This window comes from Apodemus sylvaticus, chromosome 5 (assembly GCF_947179515.1).
Source record: "Apodemus sylvaticus chromosome 5, mApoSyl1.1, whole genome shotgun sequence".
In the NCBI taxonomy this organism is placed as follows: Eukaryota; Metazoa; Chordata; class Mammalia; order Rodentia; family Muridae; genus Apodemus; species Apodemus sylvaticus.
Window position 1 is genome coordinate 121,226,132 of NC_067476.1, and position 23,382 is coordinate 121,249,513.

The window sequence follows — 23,382 nt, forward strand, 5'->3', positions numbered from 1 at the left end:
CATCTCCATCTCTTCTCCCTCTCACTTTCCCTTGCTCAGAGTTTAGTATCAAGGCATCTTTTCTGTGCCCCTTAAGTCTATTTTCTTCTAGTGCTCTTCCTGAAATCTCTTCAGTGACATGATTTTGACCCTGCAGAGCCATTCAGAGGCTCATTATTAGATGTAATATTAAATCTACAAGAAGAGAGGCTCTTGTTTGTTTACCTCTAGTTTCCCAGAGAAGGGGGCATTGCTGTCCTCCCTGCTTTAGTCACTAGGTGTCATTTTAGTTTGCTTTGGTAGACTCCATTTGGGTTCTTCAACTCTAAGAATGCAATGAAAACTCACCCCCTTTCCATTTTCTATGGCAAGACTGTGTCCTCTGACCTTCAGATTCAAACTGTGAAGCACACACACACACACACACACACACAGGAAGGGCAGGGAGGGAGGGAGAGAGAGACTAATTTTAAATCATGGTGGTGCTGGTGCGCTCTCTAGATATACATGAAACCAGTAGCTCTGTTATCTAAATCCAAAATTAAGGATTTTTTTTTATATTCTTTTATTTTTCTCTCAAGATGTATTTTTAGTTCCTTATGTGTATGGATTTTATGGATAAGACTAATCTGTATATTCAGTCACAGACCATAACATTTTAACCATGATCTGCACATGGAAACTGTAGGCTAGAGAAGCATTGTTCTGATGAATTTGCCTTGTCTTTGGAACTGATCAGATCTACATTTTGTTATTAGGAAAACTTAATAGCACAGTTACAGCTCATTTTATATTGAGTTCTCAGTAGTCAGTACCATTGGCCAAAACCAAAAGGAAAGAAAGGCCTGAGCTCTTGGATGGTGAACCGTGCTTCCTGTAGGTTCAGCCATTAATGACTTTTCCTTGGAAAATACACCTGTTAACAGACCCTACCTTGTTGGGGGTCTCCTGAAGCTCTTTCCTAAGCCCTGTGAAAATCTTTGGTTTTATTATATTTTAATGTACTCATTTAATTGTTTCATTTTGTCTGTTTTGAGTTGCTGTCTCACGTCTTGTATTGGCTGTTTTTGTTCTCTTTTGTTGTGCTTTTATGTCATATTCCAGTTCATTACTGAGGGACTGACTTTGGCCCTTGGCTACTATTATATTTTAAGTCTCTGCTTCTAATAAAAACCACCACCCACTTTTTAATGTTTATTAAGGGAAAATATAAGTAGTTTAAAGTCAAAATGCTTTTAATGTGACTTAGGCTGATCTACATGCCTAAATAGTCTGGAAATCCATTAAGTTCTTAATCTTACTATCAACATTACAAATGCTGAGACAGTTCCCAGAAGCACCTTTTGAGGAGAAGGGTTCAGGCTTCAGGGAGCTAATGGCAGCTGGCTGGATCTCATCCAGTGCCTCCCCCCTGCTTTCTGTCCTGCTGTGTAGACTGGGTGAGTGCAGCCTCTTCCACTCCCCTCCCTGGTAGCTTAGGGCCATGAGACTGGAGTACCTGCAGCTGGAGAGTGTCTTTTGGGATGTGGACTGTTCTGCATGTGGCCCCCGAAGGAGAGGAGGGTGTGCAGTTGAGCCGTCCCCTCGCTTCCTCCACAGGATGCCAACACACAAAGAGCAAATGCACATAGCGTCTTTATTTGCATAGAAGTTCCAGTTAATTTGCTACTTACCATTCCCTAAGTGTTTCTGTGAGGTCCATTCATGTCTCCCCTGAGGTTCTTAGCTGTTTTCTTTTCATCAGTGTCATGAACATCTCCACACAGCTTGCGGCAGTCCTGAACTCCTGTTAGCAAATGGCTCTGGCTTGGCCTCAAAGTCACCATTAGGCAGGATGGACCTTACTGTGTGAAAGGGTCTTTTCTTTTCTTTCTTTCTTTCCTTTTTTTTTTTTTTTTTACGTTTAATTGCCATGTAGATTTCCAAAACAGTATTGCGAACTTCTTAGCTCTTCTTATACTTTGGATGGATTTTTTTTAAATCAGTGTATGGTTTTGTTGATGCATGTCTCATTTTTTTAACCAGTGTGTGATTCTGTGCATTGTGGTTAGAAAACACTGGTTCACTGAGTTATGTAAACCTTTCAAATGCTGGCACGTTTCATTATGTAGTATCAAGAAGTCAGATAATACTATAGCCGCTTTCATCGTCACAGTGTTAATTAAGTACCGGGAAGCTTTCTGACCTCCAATCATGGTTTCCGAAACTTCTGATTTTTGCTGAGAGGCTTGAAACTCACCATCGACAGGCTGTAAACATTGTCAGTTTTTCTTGAAATGCCAGGCTTAACTTCTTTTGAGAAACTGTCTATCAGAGTCTTGATAAACACACCTTGCTAATTCTCTCAGGTAATAATACCTTACAAGTAACAAGTAACAATACCTCAGGTAACAACAACTTACAAGTGCTGCAGGTTTGATTCACACAAATTCCACAAAAGCTTCTCTTGAGGCAACCATTCTCTTTTAGTATTGTCAGAAATGCCTTGTGCTGGCTTCTCCGTTCATAACACGCTATGAAAAGATGTATACTCAAGCATTAGACTTATTAAGTGGGATGTTTTTACTGCGTCTTCTCTTGGATGCTATGAAATATTACTTTACATTACTTTGGTGATAGCTGAGGAATATTGAGATGGCCTAATCCTTAGCCATGTAGCCTGCTCACCAGGTGCTTAAGTGCCCCATTATTGGTGTGGCTTGGGTAGAATGAGGAAGGGAAAGTGATTTACTGTGTCCTCCTTCAGTATATCCTACCTTCTTCATTCTAGTGTCCACTGGGGTGACCTGCCACAGGCTTTGAGTGACAGTGAAAAGAATCAGGCTGTGGAGCAATCTTTTCCTTGGAGTTTGTGAAGAAGATCCCTTCCTTTCTGTTTGTGGCACAGAGCACTGCTGTGGAGACTTGCAGTTCTGCATTACTACTGCCAGATGCTGCTCTGGGAGTCTCTCACTGGGGCCTCTCTGAGCTACTTCCCCAAGCAGTGCAGTTCAGAAGGCTTTAAGAGACAAGATACTTTAAACAGGTCCACACAGAATATATTTACATTATACCACCTTCCAGAAATATATTGTTTGTAGCCAGGAGAATTTACCATTAAATATTTTTCTTTTTCATATTTTTATTCACCCGAATAAAGTTCATCTTATTCCAGTATTGTGAGGGAATGTGCAGACAAGAGCTGAACTCTAGTTCTGCCTTGATCCCCTTTCACACAGCTGACAGATTAACACAAGCGCCTATAACAAGACACAGATATAAGCAGTGTACCATTGTGTCTATTTGGAAAGGACCTGAGCCTAGATGTGCACAGGTGGTTGTTTGCTGGGAAGGCAGGAGTTTTTGGACTGCCCTATTCACACACACCTATTTTAACTGCTATGTTTGAAGATTGGGTGTGTCTAATGTAGTGGAAATTCATCCATTCAATGTTAAATACAGATGGAGAATATCTCAGAGCCACAAAAGGTCTTTTTAATTATAATCTTGGGGGGGTTATTCATATGACTGCTTTGCTTCTTTCATGTGGATCACAGAATTTATCATCCTTCCCAGTTCATTAAATCACTAAAACTCTACTGGTGCTATAAATAAATATGCCCAGCCATGAATTGGGGTTGGTTGAAAGCAGCTTTGTCCTGGTTAGTGATCTTGCCCCTGGTTAACCCACACTTCTCTGTGAATGTCTGCATTGAGTTAGATGTTAGGCTTCTAATGAACCAGAGCCCTGCTTCAAGCACATGTAAGGACTTGCTTTAGGTTAAGCTTTATTGTTTTCAGTTGCATTAGCTACAAGCTAAATGTAGTATTATAAACTGCATGTGTGCTTGAACTTGTCTGGGAGAGCCTCAGGATACATTTAATGGCTGTAGTTTCTTTGCACCTAGTTTAAGCTTGCACCAGACAGTTGGAAAGACTTAGATCTCAGTCTCAGACCCTTTTACCGTAGGATCAGTTGTACTGCATAAATATCATATAGACTGCTAACTGGACTTGGACCTGTGGAGCTTGAACTTTGCTCTATATAAGCAGAGAATGCCAGGTGTGTGGGTGTGGCCTGTTAGCTCGCTTGATAGGGATATGAGATGCAGCCCCAGAGAGTGAACTCTCATCTGGCGACATAAAGCAGGGTAGTGCACTTGCATGTGGAGAGTCGAGATGCCAGGTCGTCCTGGGCTGGAAGGTGAAGAAAGGGGGATGCTTGTGATCAGCTCTTGGGAAAGGGGGGCTGTGAGAATGGCAGGTGCTGAAGAACATTTGTACTATGAAGAAAGAAGAGGACAAGTCAGAAGAGTTCTAGTGAGTGAGTCAGAGTGGGATCATAGAGACCCAGAGCACATTGTGAGTTGTGTGACTTTTTCCTGATTGTGAAAGCAAGATAGGGTTTGTTTTGCCTGCATAGATGTTTGTGTATTCCCCGGGTGTGCAGCAGAGTCCATTCCCATTGTGTTACGGTAGGTTTCTTTTATTTTTTTATGGAGAGCATCTCAGTACAGCTGAGATTTGGCCACCTGCCCGTTAATAACCACCCCCCCTCCCTGATTGATGTTATTTTAAATTTTACTAGAGGATATTAGTGTAAGTAAATAGTGAATCCTTACTAGTTCCATGAGATGCCTACAGCTGCCTATGTAAAGAGAACTAGCTGATTAGATATAAATTATGTTCTGTTTTGGAGCCTAAGGTTGGCTTTGCTCTGATTCCAGTTGTCTCCACTCTGACATGAATCTCCTATGAGACCATGCAGCTGTAAACTATGTCAAAATGTCTTATTAAGAAAAGTTAAGAGTTACCTCCTCTGAAGAGGTACACTAACTTTGTTAACGTTAACTCCAGTGACAGTTAAGGGCCACAGCACATTCTTGTGTCTGAGCGTTGTGTGATGTATATTGGGGAAATCCAGATTTAAGAGCAGGTTCTTGACTTTTGAAAAAGAGACACATTTTAAGAGCAGTTAGATTAGTTACAGTACACTGTACCTTCTTAACATCTTTTCCAGTACACCTGAGGAGTTGCAGTTTGAAACTAATTAAAAACCCAGGCCAGGAGAGATGCAGTCGCTGTTGAGAGTACATACTACTTTTGCAGAAGATCTGGGTTCTGTTCCCTGGAACCATGTGGCAGCTGACTACTGCCTGTAACTGCCATCTGCTAACAGCATTAGCACCTGCACACAGTTGGTGCACATAAACCCAGGGAGACACATGGACACACACACACACACACACACATCTTAAAATTAATTAAAAGTAGCCATCTTTAATTTGAACTGAGACGAGATTCTGAGCATTTGCTGGAAGCTAGTTTTTACACTATCCCCATCATAGGCTTCATTTGCAAGAGAATGTTGTTAATAATTGTGGTAATGCATATATATCTTCTTAAAATTTCATTTGAAAGTGTATGTTTCAGAGAAGGAATGTTAGAACCAAGCATGGGGGTGAGAACTTCAGATCCTAGTACCTAGAGAGTGAGGAAACTCCTCTGAGTTTGAGGCTAGCCAGATCCATGTTGCAAGACCTTATTATAGGAAGGAAGGAAGGAAGAAAGGAAGGAAGGAAGGAAGGAAGGAAGGAAGGAAGGAAGGAAGGAAGGAAGGAAGGAAGGAAGGAAGGAAGGAAGGAAAAGCAAGCAAAGGCTGTGAAGGTGCTCTGTCATCTCAGTTACTGCTGTTTTCTAGTTGTATTTCTAGAGTTTCCTAAGCATCCAACCCTTCAGCTTTGTATCATAATCATTTATGGAAAGAATATTTTATTCTAATTATATGTATTATAAAATTGAAGGAAGAAACCTCGTTTAGTACTAGTAACTGACACCATATGGATGTATGTACAGTGGTAAATCAAACACAGAATTTTAACTGATCCTTTCTATATGAAAATAAGGTATTTTGAACAAAAGTTTAATTCCAGTAATAGTATCTTTTTGATACTATTCAAGCACGTTAAAGAATAAAATTGAAAAGGTCTTGACAATCTTTATTGGTCAGGTGTTTTGGTGTGACAAGACAGTGGTAAATTGAAGGGTTATTGTTAAGCCTTGAGTGATGATAGGGGAACAGCATATATTTGGGTAGCATTTTGTTTAGGGTTCTTATTTTTTAGAAGCTTTTCATTAAGAATTATGGGTGCCATGGAATTATTTCTGTTATAGATTTGAAATCCCACTAATAATCAAGAACGGTGCAGAAAAAATATCAAGTGGTTTGGGACTGACTCATCTGGATGCTTTCCTCCCATTCCACGTGCTCACTGGAACAGGGTGACTTTCCCAGTAGAGAAGGATGTTCATTATTTAAGTGTGTGAGTGACAAGTGTTTCAGAGTTCATGATCTGATCTGATTGTGATGTTCTTGGTGATTCTCCTCCTAATATGGGTAAGAGTTGAGTCCACCAAAATAAACCACCATCTTTGTGATACACTTATGTGTTGTTTTGTTTGTGTCTTTTTATAATTTACCAAAGCACATTAATTTTCCCTCACTGCCATCTAAAGCAAAACAAATGATCTAGAAAAGGTCACAGTGGTGGTGTTTGGAGTTGTTCCATTGTGGCCATTCCCAGTAGGATTAGAGTTCACTGTTGGATCAAAACAGCCTCCCTTCAGAGATCTTCCAAAGAGAACTCAGGACCTGAACTCTCTTTGGATTCATTGTTTTCAAGTATATACTGAATCATATAGGAGAGGGTATGTGGTCATTATAATCATGTTTCTCACTTTTAAACTAGCATGTTAATATAGGTTATTCTATTTGAATATATACAATATCTTTTTGGTTATGGGCCTACCCTTTAAGGGCTGAGACATCTCTCTAGCCCATATACAACATCTTTGTTTGTTAAAGATTTATTTATTTTTTTTATGTATATACAGTGTTCTGTCTGCATGTACGCCTTCAGGCCAGAGAAGTCACCAGATCTCATTATAGATGGTTATGAGCTACCATGTGGTTACTGGCAGTTGAACTCTGTACCTCTGGAAAAGCAGACAGACCTTAACCTCTGAGCCATTTATCCTTCCTACATAGCATCTTTCAAGGACTTGTTTCACCCCACCCCCACCCCCAGTTTTATTTCACACAGTTGTTAGAGGTAGTCTTAGATAAATCTCTCTAGCAGCTATTACACAGAGAGTTACTTGTCTCTACTCATTTCTGTTCCTTACATATTTACCTGTGCAGTGAGAAAAATAATGGAAGAGGACGCTTTGCTGAGGCTGGCAATGGAAGTTCTCAAGATTTCCACCTACATTTTCCTACCATATCAACACTCTCAACTGAGAATTGTGATGATACACTTTATCAGATGCCCTCATAATGAAAGTGCAGTGGTTCTAATGCAGGTCAGCCAAAATTCTAAGTCCTCATCTTGTCCATCTAAGGGAATAGTTAAGCAACCTAGAGAAAAGATTACTTTCTTTCTCTTGAGTTGTATAAATTTGAGTTGAATCATTTCACTGACTTCAAGATACCATTATTTTATAGAGTACAAGAAAACAGGCCTAGTGCTTACCAAAGTTAGTTGTCTTAGAATCATTATAGTCCAGATTAAAGTCTATGTATGCTTGTGGGAGAACTTAGTAAAACATTGCATGCACATTTATGTATAATCATAGTGTTAAACTATAAAGGAAACCATAGCAAGTAAATAATTATTTCTGTTACATATAAACTTTTTACTTGTGTGTGTGTGTGTGTTGTGTGTATGTGTGTGTGTATGCCCTTAAGTGCCAAGGGAAGGCATCAAATTTCCTGGAGCCAGTCAAAATGTGTGCTGGGAACTAAATTTCAGTTCTCTTCAAGAGCAGTAAGTGCTCTTAACCACTGAGCCATTTCTCCAGCCCAGAAGTAGATTTTAAAAAAAAATTCCAAAAAGCCCAGAGAGGAAGTTATTTATAAGATCATTTAGGGTACACAAAACTTTTCTATCTAAATATTTAGATATCTAAAACCCCCTAACCCTAACCCTCAATATCTTAACCTTTATAAAATATGATATTCCTTTAAATAGCTATCTATAGAGTATCACTTGATAAATCTTAAATACTCCCTTTCAAGATTATCTCATTTAATGTATCATTGAATAATTTGGGAATTAAATGAGTTGTTTAATATTCAAAACAAGGTGTGTACTGAGATATAGTATGTTACAGAGCTGTAATTATTGGGTATGTAAAATACTACAAAGGATTTTTTTTTTAAAGAATTACTTATTCTTGCCTGATGAGAATTCATGTGTTCTGATTTTGAATGCTTCCCATCCTGTTTCAAGGTTAGCTGACATTCTTTGCTGTAAAGAAGGTGACTTAGTAAAATTGACCATCCACCTTCCTTACCCTTCCAGACAACTGAGGTATACCTTGCCGAAAGGCTTGTATTAGGTATCCTCACCATGGTGCTAGAGTTGAGAATGGCTCATTGAAAGAGTCCAGTTAGAGATGGCTAGTGTTAGTGACCAGCATTGCTGGTCAAGAGGCTAGAGGACGGCTTGCATCTTCTAGCTTTGTTGTCCTGGTGCAGCAGGGCACTAACCAGCATTGGCCGCCTCATTGTTTGTGGCTTCCAGGTATAGATTTTGTGATAACCATGCAGGAACCTGATGTTGCAGTGGCCTATTCTAAACACATAGTTCAGAATCATGGCTATGCGGACTGGAAATTCAGCAAGCTGTAAAGTAACTTGGAACCACAGGTGGGGCCAGAGCACACCTGGAGAGATGAAACGCCAGCCGCTGTGCTGCTTGAAGATGCTGCACGGATGGGAAGCCAGAGTCTTATGTTTTGGTTGAGTTTATCCTAAATGGTGCTTTTCTGCTTGAGTCCTATTGCCACTTATCGTGAGAGCTTACCTTTGTAGACCATTTTAACATTTATCAAACTGCTTTCACAAACATGTAATTTTGACTTCACAGTAAATGTGAGAGGGCTGAGCCGTATGTAATTATTCTATTTGGCAGATGAAGAAAATGAGGCTCTCAGATACTAAGTAACCAACCTTAAAGTCACTTGTTACTGGCTTTTATCTTTTTTCACTGTTCTTGTTGTCTTGGTTGGCTCTTCATTTATCTCCAAATTTAGAAAGCATGTAGCATGTTTTTGGCAGCTGCTGCCATCTTTGAGACTGCCAGCATTTTGTCACTTATCTCTCTAACCTCCCAGGCCACAAGCATAGTGCTTGCTTGATACTCAAAGGGCAAAGAAGCCAATCCCAGGCCGCATTCTAGCCCAGCTCATCAGGTTGAACCGCTTTCCTATTATGTCCTAGGACTCCGGGTTGAGAGTGACGCTCACACTCTGTCTATCACACTGCCTTGGTTTTTTACATGTCCTGTAGTAAGCCATGTACAAGTCCAGACAATGAGAACAGAGTTAGAACAAGCTAACCAAGAGCTGCCAGTGTTGTTGTTGAGGACACAGAACCCCATGTTAACCTGGAGTATCTGGTTTTCTGATCTTAGATTTACCTGGAGAGCCTCCTGAATATCAGCAACTTCCTTGTGGCTCTTCCTCCCATTAGAGGACTTTCTAGAGCCTGACCATTTCATTCCTGAAATTCTGTGTGGTGTGGTTGCTGTAAGTGACGCAGCGGATTGAGCAGGACAGACAGAACGTGGCAAGCAGACCTGCCTTGCAGTCCATGTGTCTCCCTCCTGTTTATTGTGGACCTTTCTTTACAAAGCCCTCACGTTTATAATGCAAGTGGCCTGTCAGACTGCTGCTCTCCAGAATTCCGAGTCCCTTTCCCAAAATGCCTATGTAAGTTGCACTGTGACAAGCCAACTGGGAGTCCTCCTGTGACGAAAGGATGATCTAAGTGAGCCTAAGCTCTGTTGATAATTTTCTCATTAATTCAGAATCCAATGAAGATAGATAATGGTGATTCTACTTTCTAGCAATTATAAAATCAATAGAAACCCACTGTGATTAGCTAACCTTTGGACCCAGGTTTCTGCTCCTCCCTGTTGTGTGCCCAGCACCTACTACAGTGCAGGCTCTGCACTGTATATTTTGGAAATGCTTTCTTCAAAGATTGAAGGGCTTCTTGACCTAATTACCTCATTAAGGGAGATTAACTATGTCTCAAAAAGCTCTATAAATGAGGAAGTCTAGGAGCAAGTGAGAGAATGCTAGTAGTGATGAAGTTTTTCGATGAGTTTTCCAAACTGTTGGTGCTGTATCTGGATTGGAGAGAAAGTAAATGAGATTCTATTTATATCTATATAAGGGGGTGTAATGTATTTAATGTAGCAAAGTAGAAACAGAAGCAGAGAACAAAGATATACAGATCCATACCAGTTTGTTTGTTTGTTTTTCATAACACTTTACTGCTGTTATACTCAACCATTCGTGACCCTGTTGAGAATTGGATGACCAGGGGTTGCCTGAGACCACTGGAGAACACAGATTTTACATGAAGATTCACAACAGTTATGAAGGAGCAGTGGAAATACTTGTAGGTCGGGGTGGCCACAGCATGAGGAAGTGTATTAAAGGGCTGAGGCTCCGATTCCCTGGGTTGTGCATTACTCAGAAAGGTGGGGAAGCTGCTGTCTTTCCAGAACCATCATCCTACACTGAGATTTTGCATGCAGTTCAGTGGATTTCATGTGCACTCTGTTAAGTACATGGGGTCTTTTCTTTTCTTTCTGATAGTCCCTAGTCTTACATTTTTGATGGAAAGGAGCCTTGGATATTAAGCTTTAGGTACCCCACAAAATAATCCAGGTTCTCAAAACAGTCATGAGAAGAATTGACTTTATCAAGAGCAACATCAAAAATAAAGAATAAAATAGAAAAAAATCAGCTTGAACTTTATATTTTCAACAATTCTGATATGTATGCTCTGCTCTAAGTCAGACTATAAAAATAGGATTCTAACTGGATCAAGCATCATTGGAGAAATGCCCTTCCAAACAAGCCTCACTGTTCAGCTGAGAAAACTGGGTCCCTTAAAGACTGACTGGACTTCAGAGCGCCCTCCCATGCTCTGGCAAGTTAAATGGCTCAGCCAAAATGGAACAGTTTCTTGGTTGCTGATGATGCCAATATGCACAGACACCTTTGTGAGACAGAATCAGGGAATTGATTATTTAAGGGTTGGCTGGTTCATGTGCTTGATATTTTCGAAACCTGCTGTTGACCCTGAGAATCTGGACTAGAACTTCTTTTCCAGAGACCTATACACCATAGGCTTGCTGATTTGCCTGGCTGCTGCCCTGGATCCTAGAATGCTGCCCTTGATCAGAACAGAAGACTTTAAGAACAACATAGGAGAGGCTAAATTCTTGGTTCAAACTAGATGAAATTATCTTGAGTTGTTTGCTCACCGGTTTGAATTGAAGGTACTATGTTGGCGGGCCTTGAACCTGGATCTTTCTCAAACTTCAGTGCTATTCACACTGTGGGAAAGTTCTTGATAAAATGCAGGTGTGATTCAGAATCTTCTTCCAGATTCCCTGAAGGCTCCTGGGGCATGCTGGTTCTGGCCCTGGGACTGCAGGTTTAGCAGCAGTATGTGGCCTGTCTTGTCACCAGAGCAGGAAAGACAGCTCTGTGTGTCTGAACAGCCACTCACCAGCTTCTGGCCAAGTGAGAGGGAATGGCCTTCTGCAGGAAACACTTCCCTAGGAAGGGAGTCTGTAGAACTTAGTTCTCCTTCTCCTACCTTTCAAGTTTCAAACTTTTCTACAAAGCTTGGTTTTTCCAAATACCTGGGATCTTTAATTTCAAAAGAGTTTTCTACAACCTTACATAATTTCCTTTCCCAAACTACTACATGCACTTTTCTTCTTCTCCTTAGTGATGGAGAAACTGTGGTTTTGGAGCCTTTTGTCCTGTTAGACTTAGCTTCATGTAAGATAAGAAAGACCTCAAAGCCTTACACGTGTTGTTCTTTTGTTTCTTCTGTTTAGTCTTCTTATGTTGCCAATTAATAACGATGGCCTCAAAACAGCTGGTTTCCTCTTCCATTTTAATTGATTAGTTCTGACCTGAGAAGACAGATACTGGGTTTGTTAGAGATATGGTTGGGGTTTATGCTCGGAAGTACTTGCTATCAGAAGGGCTTTGCAGACAGGAATGATTGAGAACTTCAGTAGCAGCCCGTAGAGAGACCCTCTGTTTGACCTATTCCTGGTAGGCAGCTTACTTAGGAGCTACTTGTTTTCTTAGTTCCTTTTCCTCAGTGTCCTGTGTGAGTGAGTGAGAGTCTATCTGCCCTCCCCCCCCCACCCCCGAGGTGTGTGTGTGTGTGTGTGTGTGTGTGTGTGTGTGTGTTGGGAGGCAGAGGTTGACATTGAGTGTCTTCCACTGCTATTTGGGTTATTTTTTGAGGCAATGTCTATTCATTAAACTGTAGCTTACCAATGAGCTAAGGCTAACTGACTAGCAAGGCCTTGCTAACCCTTTACCTACTGCTAGAGTTAGGGTTATAGGCACAGGCTGCTATGCCTGCCTTCCAGCCTCCCTCCCTCCCTCCCTCCCTCCCTCCCTCCCTCCCTCCCTGTGCTAGGGATTCAAACACAGATCTCCATTTTTTTCATCCATTCTTATTCACCAGCCAAGCCATCTTCCTGGGCTTCTAGATACTTTTCAACAGGTTATTATATCTCTAACATTATCCTCAAAGTACAAGTGAAGGTGATTTGCAAGGGTATTGATGTGTGGTGTCTTAGCCCAGCAGTCTAGAATACAATAATTGTCATAAATAAGCAGTCACTTGGCTCTATCAAACATGGGGACAGGTAACCTTGTCTGTGTCTCTCTTACACTGTGCTTGCAGAGGCTGTCAAACGGGTCGCCATTGGAATGATTTAGGATTAAGATGCTAGGGGATGTAAAGACTGATTCTGGTGTGGAATACTGTTATAGTAGCAGTATTCTCATTTGCTGAGGAGTTGCCATGCGGGTGAATGTTCCATAGCACACAGGGCTATGACTCCAAAGGATCGGGTCCAGGAGCAACAAATAGCCTCTCTGCTTTGAGCAAACCAGAGTAATCCTATCCCATGGACAGTGGCGGGAGCCACTCTAGTCACTAGTCTGTCTTTATACTGTGAAGCTCCAGTAGACTCTGTTTTAGTGGCAGCTGCTGGGGAAGCCTTATTCCCATCTAAAGCAAAGAGACCTTTTGCCTTTTAACTAGTTAATAAGAGACTTTTATCATTTTAAATAGCCCTACTACTGGTGCTGTGTTAGAGCCTATGGATTATTTAAAATTTGTATGACAAGATTAAATTTAGCCTTAGAGCTGAGTTGGATTTTGAGATCCTGAGCAGTGCCCTGTCTGACTTCTTTAGTGAGTCACAGGGTTTAAGCACTGATTATCAGATTTGTCTCATTTGAATGCTATTTTCATATCTAGAATTTGCCTTTGTTTCAGTATAGCTAAACGTGCTGGTATAAGCTCATTGTAATTAGCAGTGTTTTATGACCTGGGAAGCGTGTCCAAGATCAGGGCAGAGCTAGAAAACATCAGAAGCAAGCTAAACGCCTTAGCAAAACATCCTGGGACTGAAAAAAGACCCCTCCCCTCCCCAAGCGGTGCTTAAATGTGTTTGGTTTAATTTCAGTACATTTGATTCCCTTTGGCTTTATTGTCTAGGAGATCCTGTTCAAAATACTTGCAAGTAAACTCTGCTAGGAGGAAGATTTTTGCCCGAAAGAGAGATTAGACATATGTGTTCCCATTCTTTGTTAATGGCTTTTGCTTATTTTGGTTGAAATGAAAATGTTCCTGTACTAAAGAGAAATAAACCCCTCCCTTCCTGTTTGCAAATTTCTTTCTTTTGCTGTTTATCTTAATTAAATATACAGTAGAAAAGAGAATGTAACTGCTGCTCCTTTAATATCAGAGCTGTGCACGCTACAATAGGTGTCACTGTTTGGCTTCATCCAATCCTGATTGGTGGCTTCAGCTATTGGCTCAGAGCTCTGGCTGTCTGACTCCGGCTGCAGGGCTGTAATACCTACTCTCCTCTCCCGATCCATTCACCACACAACTTCGCTGGCTGCACTGACTCGCTGGGCTCGGCTCGCCACATCGTGCTAACCTAATTCAGAAAGCAAGCGCCTCAGCTCTGCCTGCCTCCCTTGCTCGGCATAAGATTTTCAGGTGATCCAGAAAACGGCTGCTTTTATGCGCAGATAAGAAAAACAGGAATCATGATGGGAATGTATTTAACAGATCCGGTCCTGGATAAAACTTAAAGCCAGTTTCTCTTCAACATAGTGAAAAGGTCACCTTGCCTGACTGGGAAAAGCAGGAAAAAAAGCAGCCTGTCAGTTTCTGTTAACATCTTAGTTCCGGCTAGCCTCTTTGCCTTGATGTTCGAGCAAATTTGCGATATCTAGCTCTAAAGGGAGACATCCTGTACTCATGGTAGATGATAAAGAAAAGAACATGAAATGTCTCACCTTCTTCTTGATGCTTCCAGAGACAGTAAAGAACAGGTCCAAAAAAGGTTCAAAGAAAGCAAACAGCGGCGGTGGCGGCGGTGGCAGCGGCAGCAGCGGCAGTGGGAGCAGCAAGTTGCCCCCAGTTTGTTATGAAATAATTACCCTGAAGACTAAAAAGAAGAAGAAGATGGCTGCTGATATATTCCCCCGTAAGAAGCCAGCCAACTCCAGCAGCACTACTGTCCAGCAGCAGCACCAGCACAATCTCTGTAACAACAACCTCATCCCGGCCCCCAACTGGCAGGGTCTTTACCCTACCATCAGAGAAAGGTAAGCGCCCTTGCTGGCCGGCCAGCTTACTTACTTTCAAAGTTCGCCAGTGTTTGAAGTCTCTGCTTTTCCATGACCTGTAATGCAGTTGGACATGAATCTCTGTTTCCTCTTTCCCAGAAGCTCGATTGGTAATGGAAAGCTGCCTTGTATCTTTTCCAAAACAGTACAGCTGTTTTCCTCTTAGATAAAAATATTTTTGCAAGCTGTAACATTTAAGCAGCAGGGTTGTGTCTATGGAGCACAGAGACGAGAAACTCTGCATTTGTCCTAAGCCATGTAGAAGTTTAGATAACTTTTAAAACTTTAGTTACTTCCCATGTGTCCGCAGTGATTTCAGACAGCTGTGTAGCTGGACCCTTTAATTTGCTCTTTCCTGGGAAGTGGAACACTGAACTGTTGTTGCTTAGCTTGAGTAACAAAGCTTCTGTAAGTTTTGTGTGTTGGGAAAAGGGATGTTAGGAGTACAGGCTGTTGTGAATTAATGAATTGCCTCTTGTTTGTAGAAATGCGGTGATGTTCAATAATGACTTGATGGCAGATGTACATTTTGTGGTTGGGCCACCAGGTGGGACTCAGCGGTTGCCAGGACACAAAGTAAGCAACAGCTGCACTGCCGGCCGCTTAGCCTGAGGTTCCATGGGGGGGGGGGGGGGGCTGTCAGCACAGACTTGCTGTGGGCAGCTTGCCGAAGGCAGCCACTGCATGTATCGCCCAATTACAGGGAATGCAGACCTTTGGCCACACTTAATTTTGTCTTTGTTTCCTTCTACACGGCTGCATATATCACCCAGATACCTGCCCTCCTCACTCTCCAGGGGTAGGAAATGTTATAACTGGTTTGGAAAGTCCTCTGTTTACTGTTCCTATAGAAATCAGATAAATAGCCCATGGTTTTTATCTATTTCACAATGGGGTGGGGGTGTATATTAATGTCAAGGCTTTGAGATCTGGATGGAGAGCCCGAAGATCTTATGCTCCACTGTCAGGATACACTGTAACCTGGCTGTTTCAGAGGTGCGGGTTATGTGCATTACATACCCCCAGCCCTGATTTGCTAGCTGCTTTTTGGGATTGACTTGCTGAAAAGCTTTCAGTTTAGTGCGTGAAATTAGATTTGCCTTTCTCCACAGTACGTCTTAGCTGTTGGGAGCTCAGTGTTCCATGCAATGTTTTATGGAGAACTTGCTGAGGACAAAGACGAAATCCGAATACCAGACGTCGAACCCGCTGCTTTCCTCGCCATGCTGAAGTAAGCATTATTCGTGTGTTTGGAAACAGTTTGCTTGTGTTGTATTTGTGCTCTGCGGGCTTCTAAGTCAGATCTAAGTTCTGTGTAAAAAATTCTGAAGAGAGAGGGTGCTGCTCGCCTTGTAAATGGTCTCAGAGAAGCTGCTCTTCGTTTTTCTGTGGAAGTCATATGGAATGATGCGGGCATTTAGAGCCGTTTCTTAGCCTAGAGCCTGGGGGCAAAGGGCTCATGTAGTGAGCTGCTTTTTAGCGACATTTTAAAAGAGAAATAGCTTTCTGGAATAAATACTATTTAATAGGGGTGTTCTCCTAAAAGCAGTACACTTTAAGAAGGCTCCAGAGAAATATACCTTTACTTCACAATTATTGCAGTGATGTACCTTGTTTAGGTAGCAACACTGGGAGGATACGTCTTCTGAGTGGTCTAATGCTACCAGAAGTGGAACTTATTATCTCATCTTTGTCCCCGTATAGTTCACCCACAAATTGGACATGCTTATGGTGATAAAGAGATTTTTGAAGGTGTTGTTTCCTATAATTGTCTGTACATTAATGCATGCAATCTTATATTAGTAATATAAAAGTGTAAAAAAAGATTAAAGTAGTCAGTCACATATTACGCAAATATATTTATATCTTACAGATCCTTTACAGATGCTAATGCATGTTGATCGGGTATCAAGTATCATTTTTACCAGTGTCTACTGCTAAGCAATGGGATTAAGCCTAGTTGTTATAAGTTGTGTTTATAAGGCACAGTTTTCATAACTGTTCAAGGTTTTGTGTTGGTCTGGGGATTTTAGTTCACTGGAATAAATTTAAAAAATGTTTTTGAGGAAAAATTGTCCAGTGGGTCAAAAAGTTTGACAATATTCTCACAGTTTTTAAAACAATTATTATTTATTATTTACTGCTTACTAGACAATAGGTTCTAGTCAGTTTCAGAGTTTTTAAGTATGTGATCCCTTGATCCTGTAATGGCTTTGAAGTGTAATTGAACTAGAACTTTCCCAGTGGGAAGCAGGGAGATTGAAGGCAAGCAAGCAGGTGAGGTACCTTAACGTTAACTGCTTCATCACCTTTAACTTCAGAGTCCACTAGAGACTGACCCGACCGTCCCAGGAAAGCTCTTACCTGCTTGGATCATTGCTCCCCTCACTGCCTGTGAGGTCAGCTCTCTGTGTGACAGTGCCATCTGTTGTTGGTGGAATGCAGCCCCAGTTAGCATCTTGGCCTCCAGGAAGTCCAGTAGGATGCTATATCCTAGACACATGTACATGAGCAAGAATGGCAGAAAATTACACCTTGCCTAAGACATTTAATACATTGTTTACCAAATATCTTTTCTTACAGATGTAGTACCTACAGCATATTTGTACAGTTTTTAAAAATTAGGTGGAGTAGAAAGAACAGGCTTGAGTGAGGTTCCCTTTGCCTTGTTGGTGTGCTATATATAGTAACAGCAGTAGGAACTGAGCTTTCCCCTCCTGTGTCCTAGGGGAGGAGCTGTACTTAGAAAAGGAGTGGCAGTTCCCTTGAGTTCCTGGGTGAGGCTACAAATCCAGCCTTGTTCTGGATGCTCTCCTGGTCCTGGCCTTAGGCAAAGCACACTGTCCTGCAGCTGTGTTGTTGAGTGGTCTTGCCTGTATAACCGGCTTAGCCTATAGGGAAGAGAGTTTCCTGGAAGCAAGAGTATCTTTCTGAGGAAACTTTTTGGCTTGTATATGTTTGTTTATGTTTTTTTCCTTGCAAAAGCTAATCTTGATTTCTTCAGTTTTACAAACATGAAATAAAATTACTATAAAAAAATCAGACAAAGTACTCACTGCTTTAGCTTAAAAATGTTGATAAATTTTGTCAGTGTTGTTCACGAGCAGAGTTCTTACTGATTATTCTTTTGTCCTGTAATATAGGACATTGTTGTTTCCACCCTCATAGACTGTTGAGAAATTGCCACCATTCCCCTAAACACCAAGACGTATTTATCTCCTAGGATAGGTCCAGTTCACTGAAGCACAGAGCCAGTGTACTTGTAAGCTGTCTGTTTTGTCTCTTAATAGGCGCAAGTGAAAGTAATGTGTGCTTTAGTTCTGAAAATAGGAGGAATAAGATTTTTGAACTTTAGTACTCAAAAGATTTGGGGAAGTCACTGAAAAGGTAGTATTGAAGTTTATGTGGTGATTTATTGAACTTGGAACCACTTCAGAAATATTTTCTATCAGGCTTTATTTTGTGTTTTAGAAAAGTCCCAAATCATTAAAAATGTTCATTTTGACCTTATAGCTTCAAAAGACATTTGCTTTTATTGAAACAGAAAGTGGAATAAAACTGTCTATGTTTTCTTTAAACTTGGGCGGGGCTGAAGAGGGCTGGCTCAGAGGTTAGGAGTGCTGCTCCTGCGGAGGGGGACCAGGAGGACCAGGACTCAGGTCCTAGCACCTGCTCACACAGCTCACAGCTGCCTGCAACTCCAGTCCAGGGAGCCAGTGGGTGCCCAAGCATACACGCATGTACACAGTATATAAATAACTTTTTTAAGCTATGGGATTGGGAATGTCAGTGCTTAAACATTTAATACAGTATAATAGAATTTTGCTGTGTTTTCATAATCTTATCTCTTATATACAGTCATCTTTTAGATAATTACAGTATCTCCTATTTTGTTGAAAATATACTGAATGTGTCTTTATAAGATAGAAGATGAATGGTAACGGTTAATCTCTTTAATTATATAAGCTTACTGCTGAGCTGAAATATTAATACCTTATGAATGTATTTCAGATGCTTCTTTAACATGTTTGCAGTAACTGTCACATGAAATTATATTCTTGGACAGGCTTGAAAGCAGTGGCTTCCTTCCTTGCTGCACATGCTCATTTTGTGGAAATCCGCTTACATGTTGGCTACTTTCTTTCAGATACATCTATTGTGATGAAATTGACTTGGCTGCAGACACAGTGCTGGCCACACTGTATGCTGCCAAAAAGTACATAGTTCCTCACCTTGCCAGAGCCTGTGTTAATTTCCTGGAGACCAGCCTAAGCGCCAAGAACGCCTGCGTGCTCCTCTCTCAGAGCTGCCTGTTTGAGGAGCCAGACCTGACACAGCGTTGTTGGGAGGTCATTGATGCCCAAGCCGAGTTAGCACTCAAGTCTGAGGGATTCTGTGACATCGACTTCCAGACACTCGAAAGTATCCTCCGCAGGGAAACGCTGAATGCCAAAGAAATAGTGGTTTTTGAGGCAGCCCTGAACTGGGCTGAAGTAGAATGCCAGCGGCAAGACCTGGCCTTGAGCATTGAAAACAAGCGCAAGGTCCTAGGGAAGGCCCTGTACTTGATCCGCATTCCCACCATGGCCCTGGATGACTTTGCAAACGGTGCTGCACAGTCTGGGGTACTAACTCTCAATGAGACCAATGACATCTTCCTCTGGTACACTGCATCCAAAAAACCGGAGCTGCAGTTTGTGAGTAAAGCCCGCAAGGGCCTGGTGCCCCAGCGTTGTCACCGATTTCAGTCGTGTGCCTATCGGAGCAACCAGTGGCGCTATCGGGGTCGCTGTGACAGCATCCAGTTTGCAGTTGATAAGAGGGTGTTCATTGCAGGCTTTGGGCTGTATGGCTCCAGCTGTGGCTCTGCAGAGTACAGCGCTAAGATTGAACTCAAACGGCAGGGCGTTGTCCTGGGCCAGAACTTGAGCAAGTACTTCTCAGATGGATCCAGCAATACCTTCCCTGTGTGGTTTGAATATCCAGTGCAGATTGAGCCAGACACCTTCTACACCGCCAGTGTGGTGCTGGATGGCAATGAGCTCAGCTACTTTGGACAAGAAGGCATGACGGAAGTTCAGTGTGGCAAGGTGACTGTCCAGTTCCAGTGCTCCTCAGACAGCACCAACGGCACGGGTGTACAGGGAGGGCAGATCCCCGAACTCATATTCTATGCCTGAACGTTTCTTCTGTTATGCAGCATGAGGTACCCACATGGGCCCTCCTTGCCTGACGCTTAGCTCATCTGCAGATACGTGGTCAGCACAGGTAATTTGTAATGAATGAAGCAGTAGGCAGTTTCTAATGTCTTTGAACCTTTTAATTATGTACAGGCTAAAATGCAACATTCCGCTTTTAACTATATGCTTAGAAGAGCCAAGTTCTTACTCAGGCTTTGTGGTTTTCGAGTTGCGTCTGTACGCCTAGGGAGATCATGTGCTTTTCCAAGTGCCCACCAACCTACTTCTGTACCTCTGAAGAAGATTTTGGATCAACTTGAATTTCCTTTGATGAATGGAAAAATGTATACTAAAATAGCATCATTATTTTTAAACAGGCCCCCTTTTTCTCAATAAATAAATAAAAACAAAAATCAGGTAAAACTCAGTGTACAAATTTGAAAGAATATTTGCTTTGTAACAAGTAAATTTAGAAAGTAAACAGTAGGCCAGTAGTCATGTTTGACTCTATTCTTTTACATTTGTTGCTTCTGGACCTTGCTTTTATTTTCTTTGTATCTTAAGTTTATATATGTGTTACCCACCACACAGTTCAGACTCTTGATGTAAGGAATTAGATGTTTGTTTAGGCCATGACTTCAACTACAAAGATTTATATTCTTTCAGGTTAGAAGACAAATACCATAATGCAGACAACTTCTTTCAGAAGTAATGAGATTGGAAAATGTCATTGATAATAGAAAGTTTGCAAACGTGCTAATTTACACTATAATGGGTAAAAGGGAAGCCTGAAAATGCCTATACAACCAGCAGTCAGTTTAACAGTGAGAAGCATACACAATTCAGAAAAGCCACTCTTGCCTGGCAGTTTTGGACCCCTCTCCCCACCACACACACACAAATACACACTCACACATGCACTATTGGCTTGTTCTTAAGTCTTATTGCATAGAGCTCCCGTTTCTCCTCCCCCCCTCCCCTGTTAAAAAAGGACCAAACAGTTCTTTAGAGGTATGGAGGAACGGTTTTGTAGCACTACTTGTCAATGTGATAAAGTACTTTTTATGCTTTTTCTTTTAAATCAAAACATTCTTTATCTGATGTTTGACCATAGACGATCTTATTTGTTGATTATGAACAAGCTTCTGGACTGCTAGAACCTGGCCTCTGGCCATCTTAAAGTGCCAATATACGACTGCAGGGTTTTTGAAAAATGGTTCGGAGTGACACTGGGTTATGCCGAGTACTCACCTCATCAGCATCACATGCAGTTCTTATTTGTCCATGATACCATAAGCAAAGAGGGAAAAGCTCGCAGACACTTCTCCTCTTCCATGATGGCTCGTGTTGGCTTAGTGCCTGTGGCCCTGGTAGTGTCCAGTGTAGTCACTTGAAGCTGAAATATCCATGTGTTTCTGGGCAGCTTTTCTGCTCAGTGTGATCCTGAGATGGCTCCCCGCCACCCAGAGTGTGGTCCCTGGCCGCCTCCTTCTCCTGCTCTGTAAGCCAAAGTTGACTTATCTGGAGCAGGGGCTAGTCCTGGGGTGTGTGTGCCTGCACAATATGTGCATGCAAGTGTGCCTGCCAACTCAGGAACTGCCTCCTCCCTGCTTGGCTAGTGGTGGGTGTGTCAGAAATAACCCCACACGCCCTGCTGGTGCCAGCAAGGCCCAATGAGTGACTGCTTCTACTCACTGGGCTTCTGGGCCATTTCTTCCCTTGCAGATATGGGTTTGTGGCCTTTGGCCCGCTTCCCTGGTGGAGGAGAGCACTGGATTATGGGAAATGTTTTAATCATTTTGCCATTACATACATCTGTTAACATAGGTGACCAAAAGCTGTTACTGATGACTAGATGAATATTCCTAGGACAAAAGCTGTTGTTGATGACTAGATGAATATTCCTAGGACAGCTTTCCAAAATTATCTCTTAGTTGCTTCCTAATAAAGAGGATGACAGGTTGTAGTTTTGGCAAAGCATCAATGAGATAAAGGTACATTGTCAATTAAAATTACTTCAACAAAGGTTTTTGCTTTACAATTATGGTTAAACATTTCAGTAACTCATAGCTACCATACAATGGTATGGTACATGCAAAGTGACTGAAAGGCACTTACTTTTAAGCCAGGGGAGAAGGAACTTTGTTTAGCACAGATTATGTCCTGTGAGATAGTTGGGCTGGGTGTGATAGCCTTAAAGGGACAGTGTCTATCCCCAACTCACTCTTACTGTGACTGAGCCACCCCTCCATGTGGCTGGGCAAGTGCAGTTCACTGAGGATGAAAGAACTTAATTTTCTATTAACTATTATTACATTTCCAAAAAGATATATCCACTTTCTGACTTGGCTTATGCCAAGAACTGTGGGTAAGATTGAAAAGCTGTACCTAAAGTAAGAAATATTAGGTTCTGAACCTATTCTCCTGTATGCATTTTCAGCAAAATGAAAGATAATGCGCTTGCTTTGGTTTTCTTTGGTAATTTTGAACTTTGTAGTTTATAAGAATAAAAACCATTGTTCTGACAGGACTGGCAGCTCTAGTGTATAAACAGAACTTCATTAAGCAGAAAACGCTGTAGATGCTTTGCCCAGCATACCTGGAAGTCTTCATCATTGTTCATACTGGGGATAAGGGTAACTAGGCTAGCAGTTCTAATGCAACATTCTTTAATCATATCTTAAGATAGTATTTAAGTAAATGGTCTAATTTCTACATAATTATTGCACTGAACTGTCTTTTTTTTAAGGTGTTTAAATAAGCTCAGCTAATTCAGGACACTGCAGCCAACCATGCATCAGTGTGCTTGACTTTAGCAGCTTACAGCATTATTTATGAAGGAAAATATATAAATATGAAGTACCTCATGTTGAATGTTATTGTACTGTATTTTTAATGTAACAGTGCAGATCTTGTTAGACACATGAATGTGTATAATCATGTTAAATGCAAATAAAATAAAACTGGTTCATAGATTTGCTTTTTTAGCATTTTTATTGTCCTTGAAATAGTAAAAAAATTACTTCTGTCACTTAGTGCCACTGAATTTACAACGATGGAACATTTGTTTGCAAAGTGTTCAATATCTTTGATTCCTAAAGAAGTGAAGTTTGAGGCAAACCATAGGAGGACAATGAATGTGTCAATCACTTATATTGTTCGAAGCCTGACTACTCAGTAAATAAGAGTGAGTGGATGGCTATATATTCCTGTGATGGAATTAGTGATTGGCTGGCATTCTGAGCCATCATCGCCATAGTTCTCCCTATGTTCCCACTGTACTAAGACAGTGCTGTACTGAACCGCATCTGGCTTCTAATGGGACCTACATTGCTGTTTGCCAAGGTCTTAATTGGATCCAGAAATAAAGTAAACAATCTGCCAAATTAGACTTTTAGTGTAGTTGTTATATACTCAGTTCTTTTCCCATTCTGCTCCCCAGTCTTTCTTCTCTTTGGCTTTCTGGATAACAACCAGG

The 23,382-nt window shown here is 41.4% G+C and overlaps 1 protein-coding gene across 3 annotated transcripts in view; it reads left to right on the forward strand.

Moving 5' to 3' along the window:
* The window catches only part of Btbd3 (BTB domain containing 3), a 41,434-nt gene extending 18,555 nt beyond the window's left edge, over nt 1-22,879 (forward strand). For 2 of the 3 annotated variants that reach the window (XM_052183738.1, XM_052183739.1), the window contains exons 2-5: nt 14,412-14,703; nt 15,210-15,300; nt 15,837-15,955; nt 18,872-22,879. In XM_052183738.1, coding sequence (XP_052039698.1) covers nt 14,561-14,703; nt 15,210-15,300; nt 15,837-15,955; nt 18,872-19,904 — 1,386 coding nt within the window. In that variant the 5' untranslated portion in view covers nt 14,412-14,560 and the 3' untranslated portion in view covers nt 19,905-22,879. Of the gene's footprint in view, nt 1-13,891; nt 14,704-15,209; nt 15,301-15,836; nt 15,956-18,871 lie in introns of those variants that run through there. The other variant, XM_052183737.1, reaches the window with a different exon arrangement.
* Nucleotides 22,880-23,382: the final 503 nt, after the last annotated feature.